This window comes from Oncorhynchus nerka, linkage group LG21, assembly GCF_034236695.1.
Source record: "Oncorhynchus nerka isolate Pitt River linkage group LG21, Oner_Uvic_2.0, whole genome shotgun sequence".
Lineage (NCBI taxonomy): Eukaryota > Metazoa > Chordata > Actinopteri > Salmoniformes > Salmonidae > Oncorhynchus > Oncorhynchus nerka.
In genome coordinates this window covers 8,143,355-8,171,131 of record NC_088416.1, presented here as the reverse complement: position 1 = coordinate 8,171,131, position 27,777 = coordinate 8,143,355, and the positions used below count along the sequence as shown (strand labels likewise).

Genomic DNA, 27,777 nt, shown 5'->3' with positions numbered 1-27,777 from the left:
TCAGATTCACAACTGTCAGTGTCCATGCTAGTTGGTCTAACAACACATGTAGAATTACTGATGCTAGCTTTGGATGTGCTCGTGGAAGCAGAACAACTTGTGTCGTCGACAGGTGCAGGTGTAGTACTGCTGGTAGTAGCAGTACTACCAGTAGAGCTGGTATGTCTCTCTCTCTCTCTATGGACGTGGGCCTTAGTAAATGGACTGTTTGAAAATGTGAATATTTTTTAAATGTATTCATTTTATAGAATCACATTTTAATTTGGCGTACCCCCGACGGCATTGTCCCAGTTTGGGAATACCTGCTTGAGGGTTTTAAACCAGTGGCAGGTATGTAGGCAATTTTGCAATTAATAATTTGCAAAAATTAGGCTTTTCGTTTCCTACATATTATTTTATATCGCTTTTCTAAAACCCAAAGATGCTACAATAAGCAACTATAAGGAAAACCAACACAAAAAGCAACAAATGACCTGGGATAGGGTGGAAGAGGAGGCAGCAAGAAAGAGAACACAAACAAAAACTTCTAGATGGTGTGTAGATAGTTCAAAACAGAAGTGAAATGTTGCAATCACCAGAGGACATCCTCTGAACTTTGCACTCTACAACACACTGCAATAAGTTATGCAATGACAGTCCAAACACATAGTGGGTTCCCAACACTAATGTAAGATGTCTTATATTTAACCTTAATTTGACAGGGAGTCCTATTGTGACCAATGTCTCTTTTGCAAATGAGACCTGTAATTGCAAAGATACACACATCAAATACAAGTAAGATATGCAAAACAGCACAAATAGAAAACATGAAGGTGTTGAAACATTTAACACTGTACAAGTGTGAAACTGATGTCACTGCATAGCCAAAGAACGTTGTGGTTAAAAAGGTACCAACACCCTTCCTCCGACAGACATTTAGCAACTAGCTAACTATTTATCTCATCAGAGCAAATGTCAATGTGTACAATGTGGCAATTGGGACAACATTTGATTACAATTATTATGTAACATTGAAGCAAGGAGAATCTCAATCAAACGGATATCCAGAAGTGTCTGAGGTTAGACAAAGTAACTTTTCTTGCGCTGCTGCTAGTGCCTATGTGATTTCAAACACAATAAAACTAAACTATAGTCATATGTGAAATCAAATGAAACTCAACTGAATAGCCAAATTAGCTTTCTCACATGTTTGCTGTTGCCTCTGTAATATGTACTCTGTACCGGTTTTCTTGACAGGGTTCACACATTTGATACTTATAAAGTATTCTCACTGGGGAAGTATAAAAGAAGGGGACGCGGCAATGTACCTATACCAATCATGAAAAAGAGGAAGCTGCATAAAACATGTACATCCACTTTCTCACCCAAATGATAGTGATTCACAGCAGCTACTTTCGTGAGTGAGGCACACAGGAAACAAAGTGCAGGAAGACGAGTAAGTTTCATTTGCAAAGGTTGAGTGGTGCAATATTTTCCTCACTGCATGCTAGTGAACAAAGTGAAGGAGAAGATGTCCAGGCAAGGACCCCTCTGCCTGCTCACCTGCATGGCAGCCATGGGTAAGTGCTGACTATCAGGATTTCACTCTGCTTAATATTCAATTACATATTAAAGGTGTTGTACAAAACATCATCAGCTCAACTAGTAGAAACAAGTAAATTACTTTCAATATTACACGTTTTAAATTACAGTTTAGTTTTAGTTTTGCTATTCCTGACTAAATCTAAATATGTTGAACTGTTCACACCATTGTAATCAATATACAAACTTGAAGTACTCTAGAGGAGGATATGCTTTCAAAATGGATGCTCAAGGATCATTTATGTAAAAGGAAGGTGCCTAATGTTGCCATTGCCATCGGCTAATGGAGATCCCAACCAAATCAAAATCCAATGCTCTGAATTTAATTGACTTGTTAGTTGCTCCATTGTCACTATTTGGGGGCTTTTTAGAAAACAGAACTAGTCATACAGTATCCGGTTGTTTCACGTCAATAAAGGTAACCGATTTCCACTTTTTTCAATTTAAGGCAGTAGTTGGTTTGAACCACAGGCCACTTTAGTAGTTGGTTTGAACCACAGGCCACTTAACCTTTTAAAACTAGAATCGTCGATTCATGTTTTTGAGACAGTCAATGATAAGAATTAACTATTGGCCATTTCGCACACATTTTTCACAGTGAAAAAGTCATAAAGAAGTTATTTACAATGTTACAGCTACGTTAACTATTGATGGCAGTTCTGGTTGAACCACAGTAGCCTATAGCACACCTATGTTCAGCCCCAAAAAAATGTAAATTATGATTCCTCAAAATATGTTTATGCACCTTGCATCCATGTGCACATCTTCCAGACTGAACCTGCACTTGTTTTCACCAGAGCCTGCGTCAGACTATGATCAGCTGGGGGGTACTGTTAGGCTATATATAATCTAAGCAACGAATATTCCACCGACATGGTTCTGTGGCAATGCACCACATAACCAATAAGCAAAGCATCAACAATGAAGGTTCCAACACACACTGACCAGAGCCATTTATTTGGGCTGGACTAACCAATTATGGGACCCATGGCAAGAACGTATTTCACCAACTGTTAGCCTAAATGTAATTCAGAACACAGCGGCGCCACATGTAGTGTACATGTTGTAACGATTTGGGAGAAGCCCAGGTAAAAATGGAGACACATATAGGCTAACCTGGGTTATCCAGACGATGTGCAGCCCAGCACTTGGCTGTTTTGTGAGTCTCCGCTGTAGGAATGGCAATATCAGGACCATAGCCAGAGGCCAAGCACTCGGCCAAATGGATTACTACAGAGATGCTAGCAGAGATGCGTGAATAGTGCAAGACGGGAATAGTGAATGCGCAACAACAGAAATGTATGAATTTACTTTAGGAAAAGTTCTGAATGGACATAGAGAGAATAAGCAAACTCACACGCATACCCGTCAAAAGGACCCACCATTTAAAGCCACCAGCGCATTTCAAACACACAACAGCAAATCATATTTCTCCTTTCCTAAAAATGTTGGCTATTAAAAGCCTAGGCCTTGGATAATGCTAAAACAACGTAGTCTACCAAATGAATTGACAAGGAAAGTTTGAAGGCGGAGAGAGACAGCAATGCGATAATAGACCTTTATTATGAAGGCCTATATTATATTTAAATCTGTCTCTGGTGGATATTATTGCCTCTGTCTTGCATAGCACAGGTCAGGTAGCATGGCAGCATAGGCCTACGAATGATTGATTAATATATGAATTACCATACATTTGTAACACATCTGTCTATTCCCGTCTTGCTCTCTTCCCCTCTCCTCTCTCTATTGACAATAGCTCTGGCACGAGTATCCTAGCTCAAAGCAAATCCCAGGAATAGCAAAATAGTTTGGTCACTTATTTTGAGCAATTTTGTGGAACTAATAGGGAGAAGCAGCTTGCTCTTCCTTGCTGAGTATAAAATAGGCTACAGGGTTGGCAATGAACTGGCAGGCAGTTTGACTGGCTAGAGCATGTAGCTCTGGTGCAGTAATATTTATATCAATAAATAACTGTCTCCAAATGTTGATAGAAGTTTTTTTGGGTGGGCACAAAAGTCCATTTAGGGAGGCTTTGCCCCCCGCCCCAACGCCCCCATAGCACCTGCACCGGGTATCACTGACCACAATCGAAAATATGAAATTATTTCCTGTGTTGTAGGGAAGATCAGATATCTAATATTTGTGTGAAATGCTGTTTAAATGATGTATTTTATTGTACATCGTGGATTAGGCCTACTAGACAGCAAATATTTACGAATATCATTGTTATGCATCTAACCCAAATAGTTGTCTGTCATCCGATTGTACCTTTCTTTCTTTTCTTTGCCAGCTGTCTCTTCAATGGCTTTCAACATAGATGAAGCAAACCCCAAAATCTACAAGGGGGAGGAAAAGGATTTCTTTGGTTACAAGGTCCTGCAGTTCATTTCTGGCAAGGAGAAAGGGCAAGTGTTATTGTTATCGTCATAGTGAAAAATGCGAAGTATTATGTTACAAACATCTGCAAAACAGTATCACACACCTGAGGAAAGAAAAATGACCAGAAAAATATTCCTGTCTGCAAACATGCACTAAATATATCCATAGCAATGTATTTAGAAATATATGTGTCTCTGTAAAAGCTCCAAAAGTATTGGGACAGTTACACATTTGTTGTTGTTTTGGCTCTGTACTCCAGCACTTTGGATTTTAAATTATATAATGACTATGAGGTTAAAGTGCAGTCTGGCAGCTTTAATTTGAGGGTATCTTCATCCATGTCTGGTGAAGCGTTTAGAAAGTACAACACCTTTTGAATGTTAGACGTACAAATATCACACCCCAAGACATGCGAACCTCTCACCATTACAATAACAGGGGAGTTATGCCTCTGTAACTTTCTCACTCATTATTATTCAAGACTCATTGAGGATGATCCTTTCATGGTAGCATCCACATATTATATTCTTATTTACTTTCTTAAATGATGTCAGCTGCACCCAAAGCCCATGACTAATGTGGATCAGTGTATCAGTTATGCATACATTGACGGGATGGAAATTCTGACTTGTGTTCTGTCATATCACACCTCTGACAACACCGTGCTTTCCTCTTTCGCCATGCAGTTGCTATTCTAACCTTAGTAACCAAAAGAAAACAGATATACAAAAGTAATTTACCAACATTGTCAGAAATGTTATGCAACCATTCTTGATCTAAAGTGTATCATATGTAATAGAAGTGGATGCAGTGTCATCTAAATCGACCAAACTAACATTTTTATTTTTTCACCCACAGGGTAATGGTCAGTGCGCCATATCAGAAGAATGGATCTGGTGGAATCTGTAGATGTGCTCAAGACCGAACAAACTGTACAGACTGTTACACTCCTCAAGGTAGAGATGGATGTTGATGATACACTATACTGTACTTACTGGACTGCAATTTAGAATGGTGGTTACCTTAACAAAATGAATAATTATAAGAACATGTAACACCTATTCACGGTAACCATGGCTAATCGAGTATTAAAATATTGTTGAAATGTCAACAGGATCTTGAAAATGAGAAACACTAGTTGATTCTGCATGCCTGCCTTTCCCCTTTCAACAGAAACTGACACAATCAAGTACATTGGACTGTCTATGGTTGCACAACCTACTTCTCCTCCAACGTTCACTGTAAGATAAACTACCAAACATTTAATTTGATCATGTTCTTGTTTTCAAATACTCCATGTGAGTGTACCGTACATATGTAATATGTTTGGCAGCATTTACATAGGCAGCCCGATTCTGAATTTTTCTTCACTAATTGGTCTTTTGACCAATCAGATCAGCTCCACCAATTAGTGGAACAAAGATCAGAATTGGGCTGCCTGTGTAAACCTAAATGACTTGTTTCACTTGAGTTATAAAACAACACCTCAGCAATCTAAAAATGATCATGGCAAATTCCAGTAACTCTCTCTTTTGAAGACATCTGAGGTCCACCAAACAATCCATTGTTTTATCACATTTACAATAAGGTGACCACATTTTTTAAATTAAAACCGGGGATATTTCCAGTTCGGCTGTCAATATATCATTAAAATATCCAATGTTATTATCAATTAAATAAAAAAAGGGGGACAATTCCGGTTTTGTGTATTTAGTCTAACAGGCACATTGTGACAGAGAAAACAACTGTATTACAGAAACACTACAGACAAGACAGAACTATCCGATCTGAACAGCCATTCATGGGTCCTGGTAGCCTGGGTAGAATAAGAGCATAAGAGAACATGAGCAAAATTGGAAAAACAGACAATAGTACATGTGAAATACTTAACAACATAATAAAGAAATAAGACAATGATGAGATTATATTGTGTAGTTACCACTTATACCAACCTAATCTGTATATTTCTCAGAAGAATGTATCTTCTTCAGGATTGCTCTCTTTGGCCAGCTTCACCGTGAGCTCCTGGCAGGGGAGGTTGAAGTTTGTGTTCACAATAAGCGTAGGAACAGTGAGCCTATTTCTTGCTGCTGTCCATATATCATTCATTCCATTTCTTGGAAAGAGCCATTGTACCTCCTCTGTCTGCTCTTCTTACTCTCTTAACTTTTTCTTCTGCTCCAATCTTTCTCCTCCTCTTTTCTTCACTCGTCTTCCTTCTCTTCACCTTTCCACCTCACTCTTCTACACTCTCCTCGCTTCACTCGTTTTACTCCCTTCATTTCTTCTTCTCCATCCTCTCCAATCTTTAATAACAAATAGTAACGGAAACCTAGTCAATGTTTGCGTCATCACTGCAAGCGATCATGACTCAAAAGCCACTGTTTACTTCTGAAGATCACTTTAGCACCACCCTAAAAACCCGATTCAAATTCGACACAAACCTTCAAATAGGTATGTAATGACACATTATATAAACTCTTTATAGTGTTTTATTTACATTTTCGAGGTGATAAATTGGACAGATCGAGTGAAAAAAAGCTGTTTCCCACACAACATCTCTCCTTCTCACTATCACGCATTAGTTTCGCTTCCCCACCCGCCATTTTGAAAAAGACCCGACGGAGCTCATTACCTTCTTGAATCATGCAGAAACGGGCAGCGTGGAGGTCATGTCATTGATTTTGTTGGAAAGGGGAGAAATTGTGCTTTACAATGGTATTGACATTACAGGTGATCTGGAAGTATTACGTTTTTTGGGCGCTAAAATAAGATCAATTGTACAGACCAAGGCGATGTACAAGAGTGAGTTAGTTTACATAACACTATTAGATAAAATACTTAACAGATTCCCATTGCTTGCCTCATTTTTGTATTTTATCTCAAAAACATTGTTTGGAATAATAAGTTGGCAGGCTCTGTAATCATATCTTTATCTTTCCTCCTCTCTCTTTCACTCTTCTTCCTATCCAGTCTTCCTCCTCTCCTTCCTCTCCACTCTCTAACAGAAAACATTATGCTAATGTTATCCATGAAAATGTCAAAATATATTTTCACACTACTTATTATAATGCCAAACCATTTCAACTGTAATCTACAAATAAATATTCTCAGAATTAATTGTGCACACATTTAATAAAATCATATTTTCAAAATAGCCCGTCCACTGCATGTTTACATGTGGACGTTTTTTAACCTTGCTACCATGACAGTAGCTAGCGATCCTAGCTAGATAACTTAGTCGACATAGCTAATGTTAGCTAGCATAACCTATTTAAAACCTTATAGAGCAGATAATCTATCTATATAATGAATTGAGACATTATAAAATTACTAGCTAGTATCTCAAACGATTGTAACTTACCTGGCTTGAAAAGACGTTTGTGGTGATGTTGTGGATTCACTTGACACTTGTTAGGTTCTGGCCGAGTTTTCCACAGCAGTTTTCTCTAAAACTAGAGCGAGCATGTAGTTAGTAGAAGAGTGAATGAAGCTGCTATAGCGAGCAGCCCGCTCTGCTGGACAAAACAAGCACAACGCAATTGAGACGTTAACCGGTAGGCTCTGCTGCCCGGTCTTTCTTGCCACGTCAAATATTATTTCACTTTGCAGTCTGTTTTTAATGCCCTGTTAAAAACGGGGACACTTCCGGGGACGTCTGGTCACCCTTATTTACAATGACGTATCTCCTCATTCAGGCCTGCAGCCCTGGCCTGGCACACGAGTGTGATGGGAACTCCTATCTGAACAGTATCTGTTATCAGTTCAACAGCCAGCTCCAGATCACCTCGAACTTCACACCTGCTTTCCAAGGTATAACAGTGAAACTTGAACACATTTGTAGATAACATAACCTAAGATGTTTTGGTATGTATTGACTGTTTATTCATGTCATGCTAAATTACATTATCATTAGGTCACAAAATATTAATTGTGAATGATAAGATCTGGATTCCTGAATATGTGAATGTTGTGAGTGTTATCCATCATATACATTTATGTCATTCACTTTCTCTTCCAGAATGTACTAAGAAAATAGTGGACCTCGTTTTCCTCTTTGACGGATCAGCAAGCATGACAACGGAAGAATTTGATGAGAACAAAGGTTTCATAAACAATATCATGACAACCCTAAAAAACTCCTCAATTAAGGTATTCATCCCTTTTAAAGCTCATAACTTAAAACATGCTCGTGAGGTTGCTGAACATACATCTGTTTATCTACACTCTTAGAAGTAAAGGTGCCTAGAAGAACCTTTTGGGTTGCCACAACAGAATAGCCTTTCCAGTTCAAACAGGTTCCTTGAGGCACCCCTCTGTGTAAAGTTTCAAACCATAACCTTAGTTTGAAGTGCTGGCAGCCTATCATATTGAAGCCAGGGCTTTCAGATAGGCACTTTTTGGACAATGTCATTCCTGTTCATCATGTTAATTTTCACACTGCAAACTAAATCCTTGAATATTTATACATATTATATATTTCAATAAAATGTTAATAATATTAATTATGTTCACATATAGTAATAAAGTGGCAACTATTTCCATTTTGGAAGAGCATAGGCTCTTGAGGAACACCTCTGTAAGCCTCATTGACACTACAAAAATATTAGTGTTTAACCTTCACATGTGATGACAATACAGCAGAACAGATCAACAGGAGCGACATTTACTCTTACGGGTGGCCTACAAAATATATACAGTATTTTAAAGCCACGCCCCTACTAAGACACGCCTCTAATCCACGGTTCCTCCACGAACCCAATGCTACATTGAACCATTCAAAGTTCCTCCAAGAACCCCTCAACTAACCAAAGGTGCAAATATGAACCACTTGACTTGCAATGGTTCCTTGAGGATCTTCAGGGTTCCTCGAGTCACCACTAATTCTAAGAGTGTATGTGCTATACACCAATGTTGCTGCATGGAAAGTATGGTATGAAATCAATATTAGTCATCTCTTCCTCTTTTGTAAACGACAGTTCGCAGCGGTTCAGTTCTCAACAAACACCAGGACAGTTTTCAACTTCAGAGACTACCAAGAGGGGAGAGCCTTGACTAAACTTTGGAAAGAAGAGCACATGGCTGATCTAACCAACACACATAAGGCAATAGACTTTGTCTTGTAGGTCCCAGTTGATAATTATTAATCAGTTTTACTTTCAAAGTTCTGACCGAATACTCCGAATCTGATCAAAGGGGATTGTGGTGTAAGAAAGATAGCTTGATCTGTTGTTTGAATACATCTATTTCAGGAAAAACATTTTTGAAAACCAAGCTGCCGGCGCCACCGCAGATGCAACTAAAGTACTGGTCATAATAACAGATGGAAATCCCAGCGATACTGATAAAAGGTTCAACTCTATCGAAAGAAGTGATAAGAAAAACATCATCCGCTTTGTCATCGGGGTAAGTCCTATAATATCTATAATACCCCCTACACAACACCACACAATTGTATGACTTAATTCCATTACAAGTGTTCATTCGTGTGCTAGTTAGCTAATGCTAAAGAAGCAGTATTTTTATCTTCTCGATTTACCATAAATTGTTGTGGGATAATTAGGAGTATAGCAACACCTTCCATCCCTGGATTGAGGTACATTTTCAAATTGTTTCACTTGAAGTTCACCGAGGTGCAAATATATTGGCATATGGCCGTTTCGACTAGTTGATCACCAGTGTATACCAGTGTTAGTGCTTTTAATGTATGATTTCAATGTATGCTGCTTACATTTATGTGTGTTTCCCAAATATTACACTAGTTGGGAGTTTTTTAAAGCTGCAATGTATGTACCTTTTTGGGCCACCTGACCAATTTCACATAGAAATGTGTGTTATAGATCTGTCATTCTCATTGAATGCAAGTCTAAGAAGAGGTAGCTCTATATCTTCTATGTGCGCTATTTCTATGCTCCCCGTTTTTAAGTTTCGATTTTGCCTACACACAACAAAGGCCATACTCTTGATCTTGTGCTGTCCTATGGTCTGAATATTGATAACTTGGAAACTGTTGATGTGTGTGTCTCTGATCATATCAGTATTGCTTTTAAAATGCTTTCTCCTCCACCTAAAAATGTGTCTGTTCCCACTCCCTCACCCATCAATACCTCCACAACTGCTAGTAAATTTACAAATGCTTTTTAATCCTCTACTAAGGATCCTGTTCTGTGTCATCACACTGATGATTTGCTGAACAGGTTCAATTACATAATGTATGTCAGGCTCCGTTAGACTCAGTGGCACCTGTTAAAACCAAGAATAAACTGTCTGCCAGAGTCTCATCTTGGTTAGAGGACCACACTCGTGCCTCGAACACTCAAATAGCGAATGGAGGCCACTTTCTCGCTTGTAAATATTTGACTGGCATTGGTCAAACTACTCCGGTTATTTCACTGCGTGACAGGTGATATTCCGCCCAAACTCTGTATGCCATGGGCTCTCCAACCCTGTCCCTGCAGCTACCGAGTGCTTAATTTGGGAAACCAAGTGAAATCTGTTAGGGAACATCAATAGTAACTGTCACGGTCTTCCTCCTCTTCTTCTGAAGAGGAGAGGCGAGAAGGATCAGAGGACCAAAATGCGGCGTGGTATGTGTTCATAGTGAATTTTAATCAAGAGAACACTGAAACACTATACAAAAGAGTAACAAAAACAATAAACCAATGTCGACCGTGAAGCTACAAAATGAGACCTGTGCTGACACAACCCACTAACATAGACAATCACCCACAAACAAACAGTGCAACCCAGGCTACCTAAGTATGATTCTCAATCAGAGACAACTAATGACACCTGCCTCTGATTGAGAACCATACTAGGCCGAAACATAGAAATCCCCAAATCATAGAAAAACAAACATAGACTGCCCACCCAACTCACGCCCTGACCATACTAAATAAATACAAAACAAAGAAAATAAAGGTCAGAACGTGACGGTAACATGTTTCACAACTATTCAAAATCAAATACAAATGCGCTATAATTGTAGGCTAACTCTGAATTTGCTTCATTAGGCTAGACCAATTATGTACCAATCTTAAATTAGTGGTTTTAAAAAAATGTTTTTCTGCCATGTGTAATATGCGGTAGTCTATGTATTGTATACAGTGCCTTCGGAAAGTATTCAGACTCCTTGACTTTTTCCACATTTTGTCCACAATCCTTTTTCCACAATCCTCAGCAATATACACACAATACCCCATAATGACAAAGCGAGAACAGGTTTTTAGAAATGTTTGCAAATGTGTGTGTAATGTGCACATACATATACATATATATATATATAGAAACATCTCAAGGATGATCAGTGAAAACAGGATGCACCTGAGCTCAATTTCGAGTCTCATAACCCTTTGCTATATAGGCCGTTGCATAAGCTCTAATATGCATATGGGTGTTTTGAATTAATCACCACCTTGGAAAGCGCTTTCCATTTCATTCTGTTAGTTGTTCTCGATGTTGTTGCAAAGCCTATGTTGTCCACTCAGTTTCAACCTGTTGTATCCCACTAGTGTGCGATCTGCACTGAATGGGGGCTGCGCTCAATGAGGTGTGGGTGGTGCTACCCAACGTTGTATAATGTAGGCTAAGTGTTTGATGTGATTTTTGATTGCTTTTGCATTGATGTCAGAGTGGTTAGAGGGACAATACAGCTCTGAGTAACAGGCCATTAGCCACCTGATGGTCATTAGCGAGTTGGGTGCTACTAACACATGTCCAGATTGCACAAGAGGAGATTACTGTGACTCAGCAGTCACATAGAATTTGACTGCGGTCATGACTCATGAGTGCCTGTGTGGCAGTAATACAGTCACCGAAACAGCCCTATAGTGACCTTCTTTCTGTTGGCTGCTGATACTAGTGAATGCTCTATTCTCGTTCTTTTGGATCATAACGTCCTTGTTGAACGGCTGGAGAGGTGGGTGGGAATCTATGACGTTGCCCTCGACAGGTTTAGGTCATATCTATGTGGCAGACATTTCTCAGTGAGCATGGGTGTTTCAATACCAACCTCAGCAACTATTCAATATGGCATCCCTCAGGGGTCAATTCTGGGGCATACCCCCCCCCCCCTATGAGGTTAAAGTACAGACTATTAGATTTTATTTGAGGGTATTTGTGTAAATATTGTTTGTACCATTTAGAAATGACAACACAGTAGTTCTTATATTTCAGGGCACCTAAAGTATTGGGACAACTGGATTGACAGGTGTTTCTGATTGGTCAGGTGTGTTCCATCACATCATTTTTGCAGGCATAAGAGCGCTGTCAATATTTAGTCTTGATTCTAGGCTTTGCGTTTGCCTTTGGTGGAAGGAGAACTAAGGATTCCATTTTTAAGGCTTGGTTAAGCGCCATTCCATTTATTATATATTTTATCTCCCTATGAGCCTGGATGCAGCCTGAGATCCTCTGACAGGCCATTGTTGACCATTTCAAAGTCTAGGTTGAAAACTGTTCTTCATTCTCCTTCCTCCTGTCGTTGTTATTACTTTTTATTTTATTTTATGATGTGAAGCACTTTGTGACTTGTATACAAATAGAGTTTTTATTATTACTCCTAGTCTCAAGGGTCCAGTCCAACATCCCAGTTTTTTATTTCACCTTTATTTAACTAGGCAAGTCAGTTAAGAACAAATTCTTATTTACAGTGATGGCCTACACCGGCCAAACACGGACGACACTGGGCCAATTGTGCGTCGCCCTATGGGACTCACAATCATGGCCGGTTGTTATAGTCTGGATTTGAACCAGGTTGTCTGTAGTGACGCCTCTAGCACTGAGATGCAGTGTCTTAGACCACTGTGATGTGGATGTTTAAATATCATTCATATTGAAAAGGAAATTAGACATCACTATAATTCCTGCCCTCAATTGATATATTTCTTGGCAGGTCAAGAACGTTGATTTGACGAAACTCAAGTCCCTGGCATCAGAGCCAAAAGAGAACAACACTTTCCTCATCCAGGACTACAACGGACTAAAAGGAATCCTAGACAACTTTCAAAAAAAGATCTTCAACATTGAAGGTACAACTCTGGATTCAGATAAACTCTTAGTACTACTTACTTATATTTCAGCAAAGTCCCTGTCAACTGAAAGTTGTTATTCATTAAAAAAAACACAAGGTGGCACTACTGGTCACTTCCTGAAATATACTGGTATTTATTTCTGGTGAAAACACCTTACTCAAAACAGTCCACAGTAGAAGTATCAATGTATCGCTACTAATATCAGTGTTTGTATGTTCTAGGTTCCAAGACTGCTCTGGCTGGAAACTTGACTAAAGAAATGTCTCAGAGTGGGTTCAGTGCTGTCTACGTTAACAAGGTGAGATACACAATAGTATGTCCAGCATGTTTTATCATCTTAAATGATCATTTGTAATATGTATAAATTGTTTAAAAATGTTAACTACAATGTACTACAAATCCTTGTAAATGCTTAAATACGCATTTATAAATGTAATGACCACCATGGCAACTAGTTTATAGACACAGTATATAGTTAATGAATGCTTATTAATAAAAATGTCATACAATATGACCCAATGTTTTATTTCCTCTACAGGACACCTTGGTTCTGGGCTCAGTGGGATCAAACAACTGGCGTGGATCTCTCTTTGAGACTGAGGGTCTGAGATCAGAGGAAAGGGAAATTCAGGACCCCACATTGGACAAAGATTCCTATATGGGTAATGGAACATTAAGCTCAAAAAAAGATGTTGCTCAAATGTCAATTTGAACAAACACTATTTTCAAGGCTCTGTTAGTTCAGATGTTTCAGCGAAGGGAGTGTAGTTACAATGGGCCTACATTTCTTCATTTTTATTACAGGATACTCTGTAGCTGTTGGGAAGAAGAATGAGAACCTTCTATACTTTACCGGAGCACCAAGATCTGAACACATGGGACGGATCCTACTTTTTAACAAGGTTAACAACAACTGGACTGTGGCACAAAGCTTGCCTGGAGAACAGGTTGGTAACATTAGCTATTTCTGCAAGCAGTGCGGTATATCAATCAAGTTATACAATAGGGACAGCATGAAACTAGCTTTTGGGGTTACTTCAACGGTTGATTCACTCCTCCGATAGTAAAGAGGAACACATGATGTCACTTTTTACGTTTACTTATGAGTTCCATTCAAAACCAAAGGACTTAAAACATTTCAAAACAATTTTTGTATGAATGTAAGTTTTGATTTTCTCAGATGGGCTCCTACTTCGGTGCAGAGCTGTGTTCTGTGGACATAGACTCAGACGGCAACACAGACTTCCTCCTGGTGGGTGCACCAATGTTTCGCCAACCTCCGAGAGAGGGCAGGATCTACGTCTACACACTGACTGATAAGGTGGGCTGAACTGTGAACCTCTGAACAACAGATTCAAATGCTGAATTTGTGGTTGAATATGTTCATCAGGGACAAAGTGATCTGGAAGCCGAAATATATTCATTTGGATGTACATATCCATCATCTTCAATAATAATGCACAAAAAGACAGTGTAATATGGATTTATCTTCATGTGATCTCTCCTTTATTAGCTGGAACTGAGGATGGAGATGAATGTTTCAGTGCCATCGCAGGGTAGATTCGGCTCCTCCATCTGCTCTCTCACAGACCTGAATGGAGATGGGCTGAAGGATGTAGCTGTGGGCGCTCCACTTGAGGACGATCACAGGGGGGCCGTGTACATCTACCTGGGTGAAAAGCTAAAGGGGATCCGCCCTGAATTCAGCCAGGTGAGGCAGACGAAGATGGAAATCATTCAAAACGTCCCTTCACGATCAAAGAAAACAGATATCCCTCCTGGGATATCAATATCAATGGCTTTTCATTAAATGTGTATGTCTTCTTACTGCAGCGCATCTCAGCTGTGATGATGAGATCTAAGCTCCAGTTCTTTGGCCAGACGATTGATGGGAAGATGGACCTGGGTGAGGATGGACTGACTGATATCGTAGTAGGAGCGCGTGGTGCAGTTGTTGTCTTGAGGTACGAGTCCAAAAAATGATAAGAAAAGACAGCTGGTTTAAACAGACAGTTGTTTAACCAGTAAAAATATCTCACTAGTGTACGATCTGCACTGAATGGGGGCTGCGCTCAATGAGATGTGGGCGGAGCTACCCAACATCGTACAATGTAGGCTAACATCCCAATCTTTATCTCGATCGCTCACAGGTCCAGACCGGTCCTCAGCGTCTCTGCTCATCTCCACTTCTATCCCGCGGAGATCAGCACTGATAGATTTGACTGTCTGGCAAAAGAGATCATTTCCCCCATGGTCACTTTAACAGCCTGCTTTAACATGGCAGAGGCAACAAAGAGTAAAGCTGGTAAGAACTCTCAGAACTTTAGGAACACTGATGGCTTTGTGCTTTCCAACAGAAATGAAGTCATGATCTGAGACCACATAATTGTGGCCTTGGTGGTCCAGGTCGGAGCCTCTGTGAATAGCTAAATCACTGACCACAATAAGTGTGTCTTGGTCTCTTCCCAGTCTGAAGACCAGTGGAGGCTGTTGAGGGGAGGACGGCTCATAATAATGTCTGGAACAGAGCAAATGGAATGGCATCAAACACATAGAAACCATGTTTGATACCATTCCACCTATTCCGCTCCAGCCATTACCACAAGCCCGTCCTCCCCAATTAAGTGCCACCACCCTGTGGTGAAGATGAAGTCCAATTGTATTGAAAGGTTGGGCCTTGGTCTGGATCTGGGTCACAAGAGATAAGGTCTTGACTCCATCTCTGATTTCTAATGGTGTTCATCAGCAGACAACCATGAGGTTCTGAACTTCTCTCCCTGATAAGGAGGCCATTTCAGACTCTTGTGTACTTTTCCAGAGGTGCTGAGTGCAGGGATGAACGTCTCCTACCTGCTGGATGTGGATCCAGTGAGACAGAGGAGCCGAGCCTTTTACAGTGACACGAACAAAGGGGCCAGAAGACTTCTCTCTTCTGTGGAGCTGAGAAAGGAGCGGACCTGCTTCAACCACTCAGTCTACATGACAGTAGGATCAATGACAAACTGTAGCTATGCAACAATACAACAACTATAATGTCTCTTGTAAGGAGGGGATTTAATGAATAACATTAAGTTGTTAGGTTGTTGAATTCTTATTGTGTGTTAATTTTATTCAGTGATGAGAAGAACGAGGGTTTTTCAGGACAATGGATAGGGAAATTAATGGCACATTTTATTTTCTTCCAGCAATGCGTGATCGACACATTATCGCCCATAATCATCCAACTAGTTTTTTCTCAATCTGAAAGCCAACAAGAGGGTCTTACTGCCATTCTGAATACTGACAGTCCTACACAGGCTGTGGTCGAGGTACGAGGATACATTCTGGGTCTGACTAAAACCTGTTCACTTACAATGATCAACAGTTCTAGCAATGACTGTGGACTGAGTACTGTCATTTAGCCAAAGACCTGTGAAAACAGGTCATCTAAACACATTCACAGTTGTCTTGAATTTATCACAGGTGCCCTTTGAAAAGAACTGCAAAGAAAATGAAACATGTTTGGCAGAGCTTGAGGTGGACTTCAACTTCATGTAAGTATCTGATAAACAGAGGCAACATAAAGTAACTTGTTTGTAGCTGTAATAATTACAGTCAGAGAAAACATGCTTTTTTTGAGCAGTCAGTATGTATTTTGTCTCTCTTATCAGCACATCAACTTTATTAGTGGTGGACCAGAGTTACTTCAACGTGACTATAAGACTGTCCAATCACGGGGATGACTCCTACAACACCAGTCTAACTCTCCTCTACCCTCCTGGCCTCTCATTCTCCATGATGCATCTTCTGAAGGTAATACCGACACCCCTCCATCTATTGTGTAATTCATTCTGATGTTTTGTTCTTGCTCTCATCTAAAACAGTTTTATTGAAACCTGGAGACCTAAAACATGTTCAGCCAATCAAGGGTTTGATGATTAGTTTAATCAGGGGTGTTCCTCCTGGGCTGGAACAAAAGCTTGCCTTGCTCATCTTGTGGGTCTGCAGAACCAGGATAGAAGACCGTTGATTTAAACATCAGTTTTCCGCCAAACATTTAAATTTAACATGTGCTAATGATTCATAAAATGAAGCAACATATTAAGTGTTGATTTGATTAATTCTTTAAACTTTTAACATGCTTGTTTGTTTATTATAGATTATGTCAGTGACTCAGATGTACAAACCGGAATTATTTACACACTTGACGTATTGTCTGTATTCCATAGTCTACAAGGAGAACGGTGTTCAGCTGTGGTGGTCTGGAAGGTGAAATGGACAGAACTACATGCAGTGTCAGCCTCCCTGTCTACCGTAGTAAAACCACAGTGAGTAATTACTTAGATATACCTGTAAATAATGCTGTGAATCCACTGGTAAATCTTTTCAAATGTTGTCCTTAGATGATAGACTCGGAGCTAACAGCAGTGACAAAGCAGTAACTCAATGTCATTAAAACAGTTTTGATCTTTGAGTGATATATGCCTTGTGAGGGAAAAAAATCAATTGAATCAATTTTTGAATTCAGGCTGTATCAAAATGTTGAATACGTCAAGAGGTCTGAGTACTTTATGAAGCCTTGAACTTTTTTTTCCCCACTTTCCCATTTTTTATGATCTCATTTCAGATCGTCTTCATTTTTTCTTCTTAACTATGCCATCTTCCTTCTCAGGCAGTGTTCACCAGTAAATTCCATATTTTGAATACATACGACTGGAAGGACACAATGGAGATGACCGTCATCGGACTGAGGTAGAAAATCTGCTTTCAGTGTGAACATGTTAGAGCAGCAGCTAGACGAGAGATTAGAATCAGTCCAGGAAACGCCCTTCATTTCCCCATGCAGTCGAAGTTTTGAACAAAACATTGCTTAAAACTAACTCGTTTTATACAACCCCAATACCTTCTACTCAATTAGCTGAAGGACTTCGTAGCATTCCATTTATGTACACAAAAAATGAATTAGCCTTTTCTTTATTTACAGTGACAACGGAAACTCAACCAATAGTTCCCTTACCAGGACCATCCCTGTTCAATTTGCAGTTGACCTGGTAGCAAAAGCGTAAGTCTTCACAGGACTATACTTGACATTTTGTTTGAGAATGACTCCATCAAAGTGAATTGAATATAATCAAGGTGACTTATCTTTTTGTTGTTGTTGAAGCCTTCCCCAAGTCTCCACCACTTACATGAACTTTACTCTGGAGGACACATCACCTACAAGACTGGTGAATGTATATGAGGTAAACAATCAGCTGCTATTGCTGTGACTGACATTAAAAAGTGTGATTCACACGATGTGGGGGAAATGTTCTGTGTTTTAAACAAAACATACTTTATTGTTACTCAAACCATTTACATACATTCAATAATAAGATATTGTGAATGATCTGATTAATAGAATAGTTTGAGTAATGCAAGATATGGAAACATTAAGTGAATGAGAGAGTATAGAAAACAGTAAATACATATGAGATGAGAAATGCCAGATATGTAAACATTATTAAGTGACAAAGATACCGTAGAATAGTATAGAATACAGTATATACAAAGGAGATGAGTAATGCCAGATATGTAAACCTTATTAAAGTGACTAGTGTTCCATTCCTTAAAGTTGCCAGTGATTTCTTTATTTCTTTATACGGACTCGGGAGAGGCGAAGGTCGAGAGCCATGCGTCCTCCGAAACACAACCCAACCAAGCTGCACTGCTTCTTGACACAATGCCTATCCAACCCGGAAGTGAACCGCACCAATGTGTCGGAGGAAACACCGTACACCTGGCGACCGTGTCAGCGTGCACTGCACCCGGCCCGCCACAGGAGTCGCTAGTGCGCGATGAGACTAGGATATACCTGCCGGCCAAGCACTCCCCTAACCCGGACGACGCTGGGCTAATTGTGCGCCACCCCATGGGTCTCCCCGTCGCGGCTAAAGTGGCCAGGGATTTCTAGTATATGCCTATAGGCCTCTAATGTGCTAGTGATGGCTGTTTAACAGTCTGATTGCCTTGAGATACAAGCTGTTTTTCAGTCTCTCGGTCCCAGCTTTGATACACCTGTACTGACCTCGCCCATGTTGACTCCAATGCTTCCCACAGTTGTGTCACGTTAGCTGGATGTCCTTTGTGTGGTGGACCATTCTTGATACACTCGGGAACCTGTGGTGCGTGAAAAACCCAGCAGCGTTGCAATTCTTGACACAAGCCGGTGCGCCTGACACCTACTACCATACCCAGTTCAAAGACACTAAGATTTTTTGTCTTGCCCATTCACTCTCTGAATGGCATATACACAATCCATATCTCAGTTGTCTCAAGGCTTAAAAATATTTTAACCTGTCCCCTCCTCTTCATCTACACCTATTGAAGTGGATTTAACAAGAGACCAGGGATAAGCATTCACCTGGTCAGTCTATATCATGGAAAGAGCAGGTGTCCTTAATGTTTTGTACACTCAGTGTATAAAGTTTGTATGTGAATAGTGATTATAAGATGGATACGTTAGGATTTTCTAGACTCGCATCACTCGCACCACAGAGGGATGCTCGCGGTGTTCATGACGGCAAATGCGCAGATACACCACAGGATAAAGATACACCATTAAAGGGATACTGCAAGATTCTTGTTCTACTTACCCAGAGTTGGATGAACTTGTGGAAATAATTTATTTCTCTGCGTGCAGTACGAAGGAAGTTAGCAGTCGTTTTGCGAGCCAATGCTAACTAGCGTTAGCTATCGCAATGACTGGAAGACTATAGGTATGGTAGCATAGCTCTCTCACAGTATCCCTTTAAAGGAGTTTACATGTTCCAATCATTTGTAAAGATTGCAAATAATATGTTTTAATAGGTTTACGCTTACTTCGCTCATGAGCGTACGCCGATTTAAGATAATCAGAGAAAGGTATTTACATGGCTAATGCTAAACTGAGTATTGCCATAATCAGTTTAATATTGAATTATTTGTGTGCATATAAATATATTCTCTGCCCACAGGAGGTTGGTGGAACCTTAATTGGGGAGGACAGGCTCGTAGTAATGGCTGAAGAGGAATCAGTGGAATGATGTCAAATACGTCCAACACATGTTTGATGCCATTCCATTTGCTCCATTCCAGCCATTATGAGCCATCCTCCCCTCAGCAGCCTCCACTGCCTCTGTCGCCCTAAGCTTGCTCATTTGGGGGTTTAAGTATATGTTTTGTTACACGTTCTGTGACAAATGCCTTTGTATAAAATCTCAATATAAATGTCATTGTTAGGTTGATTGATTGATTGAATGTGTCATTGTTTATAGGTGGAGAACTTGGGATTTAAGTCTGTACCAATCACAGTCACCTTCACCTTCCCAACTAAACTTGAGCACAAATTTGAAATGAAGGACTACCAAATATCTGTCTTACAGGTAAATTGTTCACATTGCTTACAAAAATGCTGACATTTTACTGACACAATTGATTTCAATAGGAAACAGCCTAATATAAGTTTCTTTTCTTTTAAGAACCATACTCAATGTGGAAAGATGATCAATTCAACAACAGAGGTGAGTATTCAAATATGCCACTCACTCTTGACATTGTTGGTAACCTATTCAATCAGATTACAACTCCGTATAGAAATCATGTTACTGAAACACACATTTTGCTTCTGACTGTGTTTACAGTACTGCTCTCCAGAAAAATACTGCAAGTCCATCGAGTGTGAAAGTTTCCTTTTGAAGACGTTTTTGACAGTTACATTTGTGCTGTCTGGAAATGTTTCCTTCAAGGACCTTGATCAACATGCAAGGGTCTGTATTAAGACAACTTGAACAAATGATGGTACAGAGTAACAACATGCTAATAATTCATGAGACTTTGGGACAGCAAACATCCCTCTTTAAATCTTTGTCATACTTATTATTCATTAGCACGCTACACCATTTAAAACGTGCAGAGTGGTCAGGACCAGTGTGCTTGCATACAACTTATTGATATATATTATACTTTTTAAACTATTCATCTTTTTGTCCTCCATCCACTTCCATGGGATTTCTTCAAAAGGTTCCATTGTTACAGACTCCCATGAATTTCAACATTCTATTATACAAATCAAGACGTTACATTTAACATTACATTTAAGTCATTTAGCAGACGCTCTTATCCAGAGCGACTTACAAATTGGTGCATTCACCTTATGACATCCAGTGGAGCAGCCACTTTACAATAGTGCATCTAAATCTTTTAAGGGGGTGAGAAGGATTACTTTATCCTATCCTAGGTATTACTTAAAGAGGTGGGGTTTCAGGTGTCTCCGGAAGGTGGTGATTGACTCCGCTGTCCTGGCGTCGTGAGGGAGTTTGTTCCACCATTGGGGGGCCAGAGCAGCGAACAGTTTTGACTGGGCTGAGCGGGAACTGTACTTCCTCAGTGGTAGGGAGGCGAGCAGGCCAGAGGTGGATGAACGCAGTGCCCTTGTTTGGGTGTAGGGCCTGATCAGAGCCTGGAGGTACTGAGGTGCCGTTCCCCTCACAGCTCCGTAGGCAAGCACCATGGTCTTGTAGCGGATGCGAGCTTCAACTGGAAGCCAGTGGAGAGAGCGGAGGAGCGGGGTGACGTGAGAGAACTTGGGAAGGTTGAACACCAGACGGGCTGCGGCGTTCTGGATGAGTTGTAGGGGTTTAATGGCACAGGCAGGGAGCCCAGCCAACAGCGAGTTGCAGTAATCCAGACGGGAGATGACAAGTGCCTGGATTAGGACCTGCGCCGCTTCCTGTGTGAGGCAGGGTCGTACTCTGCGGATGTTGTAGAGCATGAACCTACAGGAACGGGCCACCGCCTTGATGTTAGTTGAGAACGACAGGGTGTTGTCCAGGATCACGCCAAGGTTCTTAGCGCTCTGGGAGGAGGACACGTTAAGATGTCTTAACAACCGCATCAACTTCATTCATTAAGTTGACTTCCCACTGTTGAATACGCCATGCAAATAGCCTAGTAGTGGCAAATAGCCTAGTAGTTTAACAAAACTGTTGCAGGCTTTTGAATGGTCGTCAATGGGCAAAATTGTAGAGCGATAGTTAATAAACTTGAAGCTCATGCAAAAGACCAGGGACATGACCACGGAAGTATGACGTAGGAACGTATCACTTGCTTGGCTTATTAACTGCCATAGAACTTTCAGAGTAATAGCACTGGGTGAACACATTCTAAGCATGAGACAATGAGTAAACGGTGACTGACAAATCAGCTACGTTCCCAACAACGTAGACAAAAACGTAGAGGGTATGACTACTTGGTCTACTTCTCTGCTTTTCAAATCTAAAATCAGAACAGAAATATCTTCTACCTATCAAATGATGCAGCTTTGTTAGTTACTGCATCGACTACATTTTCTGTCAACTTTTACAATCTGACATTTTGACCACTTTCCGAGCATTTTATACAACAACTTAGACATAACATATGGGTCTACTTCTCTGCGATTCAAATCTGAAATCGGACAGTAACCACAACTATTTTCGTCAAAACTTTTTGAAACAATTGCCGTTTTGACCACTTTCCCAACAAGTTAAGACAAAAACGTAGAGCTTCATCTAACTTCTCTGTTATTTAAATCTGAATTCAGAACACTTCTTCTACTACCAAAAATTACTTTTAAAGAACTGAAGCAAGTAACACAATTTTACTTAATGTAAAATTACCACCTAGTTCTACTAACAATATCTCACTTTACAGAGATTGTCATTGCCAAAGAAATTCACTGGGGAGAGAGAAACAGTCCATTTCATCAGTTTTGTCAAACTCAGCTATGACAAAAAACGATATGTCCAGACAGCAAGTGACCCAAGGGTAAGTTTCCTGTCAAAAACCTAAAACAAAAATACAAATATTTATTGAGCAAATATTCACAAAAGCATCAATTTTGTATGTATTTATTTGCTCATTAGGATAACTCTTCAAGCTTCCACCAAACACAGGTAATTCCATTTGTGGAATTAAACTGATTAAACTGATTCACTCTATAAGAATTGATTTAAAAAATGCTTGTTCCATCGTCACTCATTGTCTCAAGATGTATTCCTCCAGATTGATGTTCAGGCTGAGCTCATCATTCCTCCCCATAGAAACCTGATAATAGGGACAGGAGTTGGAGTAGGACTCTTCCTCCTGATCATCATCACAATGGCCATGTATATGGTGAGTATCAAAGCTGCGACAGAAACTTGACTTGTGCATTGTAAGGACCAACACTTTGAGTCACATTCTTCACATTGTTTTTCCTTTCTACTCAGCTGGGATGTTTCAAGAGAAAAAGGCCTGTTGATAATGCACAGGAAGATGCGAAAGAAGGGGAACAGCGTGAACAAGAGCTACAGCCTGAGAGTGGAGCAGTGGAGTCAAACCTTCTCCTTGATGAAAGTCAAACAGAAAACAATGGCTTCCCCATTAGTGAGGTGGTAGGGGAGGGACTAAAAGAGAAACAGGATGTGTCAGTCAGAAGCAGTCTAATGGAGTAGAGAAACTCTTTTCATGCCACTTCCATATGGAAGGGACTTTTTAATAGCAGGTTAGGAGAACTTACGCAGCAGGTTAAGATAATTAATGCAGCAGGTTAGAGAAAGGAGTAGAGGTCCGAGCAAAAAAAACTTAGATATAGAATAATTGTTCGATTAATTAATATAGATTTTGACCTGACCCCAGAACCACGCATATCACTCAATATGTGATTAAGTCTGAAATACTTTTTCAAAAATAGATGTTTCATGGACATTTATGTTTTTTTTTTACCTTTATTTAACCAGGCAAATCAGTTAAGAATGCATTCTTATTTTCAATGGCGGCCTGGGAACAGTGGGTTAACTGCCTGTTCAGGGGCAGAACGACAGATTTGTACCTTGTCAGCTCGGGGGTTTGAACTCACAACCTTCCGGTTACTAGTCCAACGCTCTAACCACTAGGCTACGCTGCCGACATTTATGTTTGATAAAACATGACCAAAGTGATTCAGTATTATACATACTATATATACTGTTTCAATGTTTATGTCAAGATAAAAAATATGACTTTGTATGATTGCTGTAATGTCATAAATTTAAATGACTATGGTCTTGCTAAAGAAATGTACATTATACTGTAAGATGTACAGTATATAAATATATACACAAGTATGTGCACACCCTTTCAAATGAGTGGATTCGGCTATTTCAGCCACACCTGACGCTGACAGGTGTATGAAATTGAGCACACAGCCATGCAATCTCCAAAGACAAACATTGGCAGTAGAATGGCCTTACTGAAGAGCTCAGTAATGCATAGCCATAACATGATGCAGCCACCACCATTTCTTGAAAATACGGCGAGTGGTAGTCAGTGATGTGTTGTGTTAGATTTTTAGCAGTATTTATTTTGCAGAGCCTTATTTCAAGCAGAATGCATGTTTTGTAATATTATTATTCTGTACAGGCTCCCTTCTTTTCACTCTGTCATTCAGATTAGTATTTCGGAGTGACTACAATATTGTTGATCCATCCTCCATTCTCTCATATCACAACCATTAATAATTCAATTCTGTAACGGTTTTAAAATCACCATTGCCCTCATGATGAAATCCCTGAGCAGTTTCCTTCCTCTCCGGCAACTGGATGGACGCCTGTATCTTTGTAGTGACTGGGTGTATTGATACACCATCCAAATCCTAATGAATAACTTCACCATACGCAAAGGGAAATTCAGCGTCTGCTTTAATCATTTTTACACATTTACCAATCTGTGCCCTTATTTGCGAGGCATTGAAAAATCTCCCTGGTCTTTGTGGTTGAACCTGTGCTTGAAATTCACTAATTGATCAAGTGGTCTTAGAGATAATTGTGTGTGTGTGTGTGATTTGTTAAGCACATTTTTACTCCTTAAATCATTTAGGCTTGCCAAAACAAAGGGGTTGAATGGTTATTGCCTAAAGACATACATCTACAAACAAACGTTCACCGACATTATGGGTGGTGTGTGGAGATCAGTGAAACAAAATATCAATATAATCAAAGTCAGGTCAGGTTGTAACACGTGGAAAAAGTGAAGGGGTGTGAATACTTTCTGAAGGCATGAAAACCTTTACTTTCAGTTGTACATGTTACTTGTTTCATTTCAACTTTAAGTGGGTAGAGTATACAGGGGGAAGTACTATATATTCAAGATCTGGTGTATTTGTTAATTGCACACCAATATACTTTTGAGTTACTGTAAATACTAAGTTGAGAAAAATTCATGATCAGATCATTAAAAAAACATGCAACATGCAAAAGAAGCAAAAACTATGGACAAACGTTTAATACTAATCACAGCCAAATCCTGAAAAGGCTCAACATAATATACCTTACTATAAGGAGGGGAAACCAATACATGCTGTTTGTGTATAACATTTTCCTCATGGGAATATGGGCCAGTTGACTGTAATAACACTCCAGGAAATGTAGTCTGCAGGAGTGGAGGACGAGAGAAAGGGTAAGTTGTTACTAGTTTACTGGCTAAGTGTTTTAGTATGTTACTTTCTGCTTTAATCAAATTAAATGAACATGATTAGTGTTGATTAATTATATCAAAAAACATTTAAACATTTTTGTGAGCTGTATGCCGCATGTAACGTAAAATCCAGACCCCATTTAGTCGACTGGTCGATTGTTTGGTTGATAGGTTGTTGGTCGACAGCTGTTTTTAGTCGAGCAGTCGCAATATAATTTTAAAAAATCATGGCACATGAGACACCAGTCTGCTCCTGTCTCAGTGGACTAATCCCATTGTGAAGGCCACAGGGATGACACAGTGTCACATCTGCTCCTGCCACGCCCTCTTGTGTTCATCCGGTGTCTCCTTGACCATAATCAAGACCTCTACAAATACTCAATCCTGCTACTTCCACTCTGCCAGATCGTAATCGCTATTCAGTCAGTCATGCGTTTAGCTATTTGTTATTATTTAAGATCCTGTTTCCTGCTGTGCCTGTTTCCCTGCCTGATGCTGTTTATCCTCTCACTGTAGTTTTGCCACTCTGACTCTGCTTCCTGTCTCCTGTTCCACATCTCACCACCCTGCTACCCTGTTCTGGATTCAGCTCACTACCACTCCCTTGGATTCCGCTCCGGACCGGTTTACCCTGTCCCAACCCAGCTCACTCCAACCTCAGCCTCCACATCTGGTTCTCTGCAACCCATCCGAGCCCTGTGTTACAATAAATATCTTGGTTCATTCATCCCGGTTTCCTTTTCTGAGTCTTCTCTTTGGTTCCCCTGTGCTGCTCCACCTAACACACAGTCCAATATAAGACAGGCATCTGCAACATAAGGCACGCCGCAAGGGTATTTGCCAGGGGCACGCCAAACAATTTGACAAAACTGAGAAAATAAGTTACATTTCAATCATTTAAAAATGACATTGTTTTTCCAGAAATGGCTACTGCTTTGGACCTGACACTGTATGTGAGAGTATTCTTTCGGCCTACAGTTTGTGTGAAGATAATGTGTCTTGTTGAGTTTAGGGGAATGTGACTTAGACGCACAAGGCACGTCTCTCTTTTCAGAATGGACCAATTCGTGCACATTCACTGTTTCGTAACTTCCTTCTGTGAATTGTTTGCCCTTTGATTGTTATTGTCTATCAATTCTCCATTACATATATCCACTGGTGTAATGCCGTTTCTCGACTGGATTTACCACCGTAGATAAAGCTGAGGAGACAGCGTTGCAGAAGAGGTGTGAGAGTGCGGAACAGACAGAGACATTGCAAGCCTTACCTTCCGTCCACGGGGAACGTGCGCTCACTGCCCAATGAGGGAGATGAGCTGTCTGTGAACCAATGGAACTTTCGTGATGGGAGCTGGTTTTGTTTCACAGAAACTTGGCTTGGAGAGGATACACCTGTTGAATCAGTAACTTTGGACGGCTTTTCTCTCGTGTGCTTGGTTAGACTGCCACAGTAAAGGTTAGAAATTGGGGGGGTAGAGTCTTTTTATGTCAACACCAGATGGTGTAATGCTGGACATTTAAATGAGAATATCCCCCATTTTGACGTGTACCTGTTTTAGCACTTATCTATACTGTTGTTTGATATCCCAAGACAGTTTGTGGTCCATATCCCAGATACACAGTGGGGCAAAAAAGTATTTAGTCAGCCACCAATTGTGCAAGTTCTCCCACTTAAAAAGATGAGAGGCCTGTACATTTCATCATAGATACACTTCAACTATGATAGACAAAATGAGAAAAAAATCCAGAAAATCACATTGTAGGATTTTTTATGAATTTATTTGCAAATTATGGTGGAAAATAAGTATTTGGTCAATAACAAAAGTTTATCTCAATACTTTGTTATATACCCTTTGTTGGCAATGACAGAGGTCAAACATTTTCTGTAAGTCTTCACAAGGTCTCCACACACTGTTGCTGGTATTTTGGCCCATTCCTCCATGCAGATCTCCTCTAGAGCAGTGATGTTTTGGGGCTGTTGCTGGGCAACACAGACTTTCAACTCCCTCTAAAGATTTTCTATGGGGTTGAGATCTGGAGACTGGCTAGGCCACTCCAGGACCTTGAAATGCTTCTTACGAAGCCACTACTTCGTTGCCCGGGCGGTGTGTTTGGGATCATTGTCATGCTGAAAGACCCAGCCACGTTTCATCTTCAATGCCCTTGCTGATGGAAGGAGGTTTTCACTCAAAATCTCACGATACATGGCCCCATTCAATCTTTCCTTTACACGGATCAGTCGTCCTGGTCCCTTTGCAGAAAAACAGCCCCAAAGCATGATGTTTCCACCCCCATGCTTCACAGTAGGTATGGTG

General features: G+C 40.2%; 1 protein-coding gene and 1 long non-coding RNA gene across 2 annotated transcripts; one reads left to right on the top strand and one right to left on the bottom strand.

The window, feature by feature from the left end:
• The first annotated feature begins 1,396 nt into the window (after positions 1-1,396).
• On the top strand, positions 1,397-26,190 carry LOC115115786 (integrin alpha-X-like). Its single transcript, XM_065006265.1, has 31 exons — positions 1,397-1,559; positions 3,872-3,986; positions 4,819-4,916; positions 5,134-5,201; positions 7,659-7,773; positions 7,982-8,112; positions 8,940-9,082; positions 9,213-9,366; positions 12,854-12,989; positions 13,214-13,290; positions 13,531-13,654; positions 13,797-13,939; positions 14,173-14,313; positions 14,506-14,703; positions 14,826-14,956; positions 15,143-15,297; positions 15,811-15,977; positions 16,178-16,300; positions 16,455-16,525; positions 16,643-16,784; positions 17,201-17,299; positions 17,644-17,723; positions 17,956-18,033; positions 18,136-18,214; positions 20,267-20,374; positions 20,471-20,512; positions 20,633-20,758; positions 22,683-22,796; positions 22,895-22,924; positions 23,034-23,144; positions 23,240-26,190. Exons 1-31 carry the CDS (start codon positions 1,484-1,486, stop codon positions 23,462-23,464), a joined length of 3,600 nt encoding a protein of 1,199 aa, XP_064862337.1. The 5' UTR covers positions 1,397-1,483; the 3' UTR covers positions 23,465-26,190.
• On the bottom strand, positions 4,214-7,595 carry LOC115103784 (uncharacterized). Its single transcript, XR_003859647.2, has 3 exons — positions 7,325-7,595; positions 5,913-6,266; positions 4,214-5,776 (listed from the first exon to the last, which is right to left on the bottom strand). It is a non-coding gene; the product is annotated as an uncharacterized LOC115103784 (long non-coding RNA).
• Positions 26,191-27,777: the final 1,587 nt, after the last annotated feature.

What these genes read in the sequence shown, in the direction of transcription:
- LOC115115786 (XM_065006265.1), top strand. Translation starts at nt 1,484, where the DNA reads ATGCTAGTGAACAAAGTGAAGGAGAAGATGTCCAGGCAAGGACCCCTC. An exon ending in ACCACTCAGTCTACATGACA is followed by an intron (nt 15,978 to 16,177) that starts GTAGGATCAATG and finishes ATTTTCTTCCAG; the next exon opens with CAATGCGTGATCGACACATT. An exon ending in TGATCAATTCAACAACAGAG is followed by an intron (nt 20,513 to 20,632) that starts GTGAGTATTCAA and finishes CTGTGTTTACAG; the next exon opens with TACTGCTCTCCAGAAAAATA.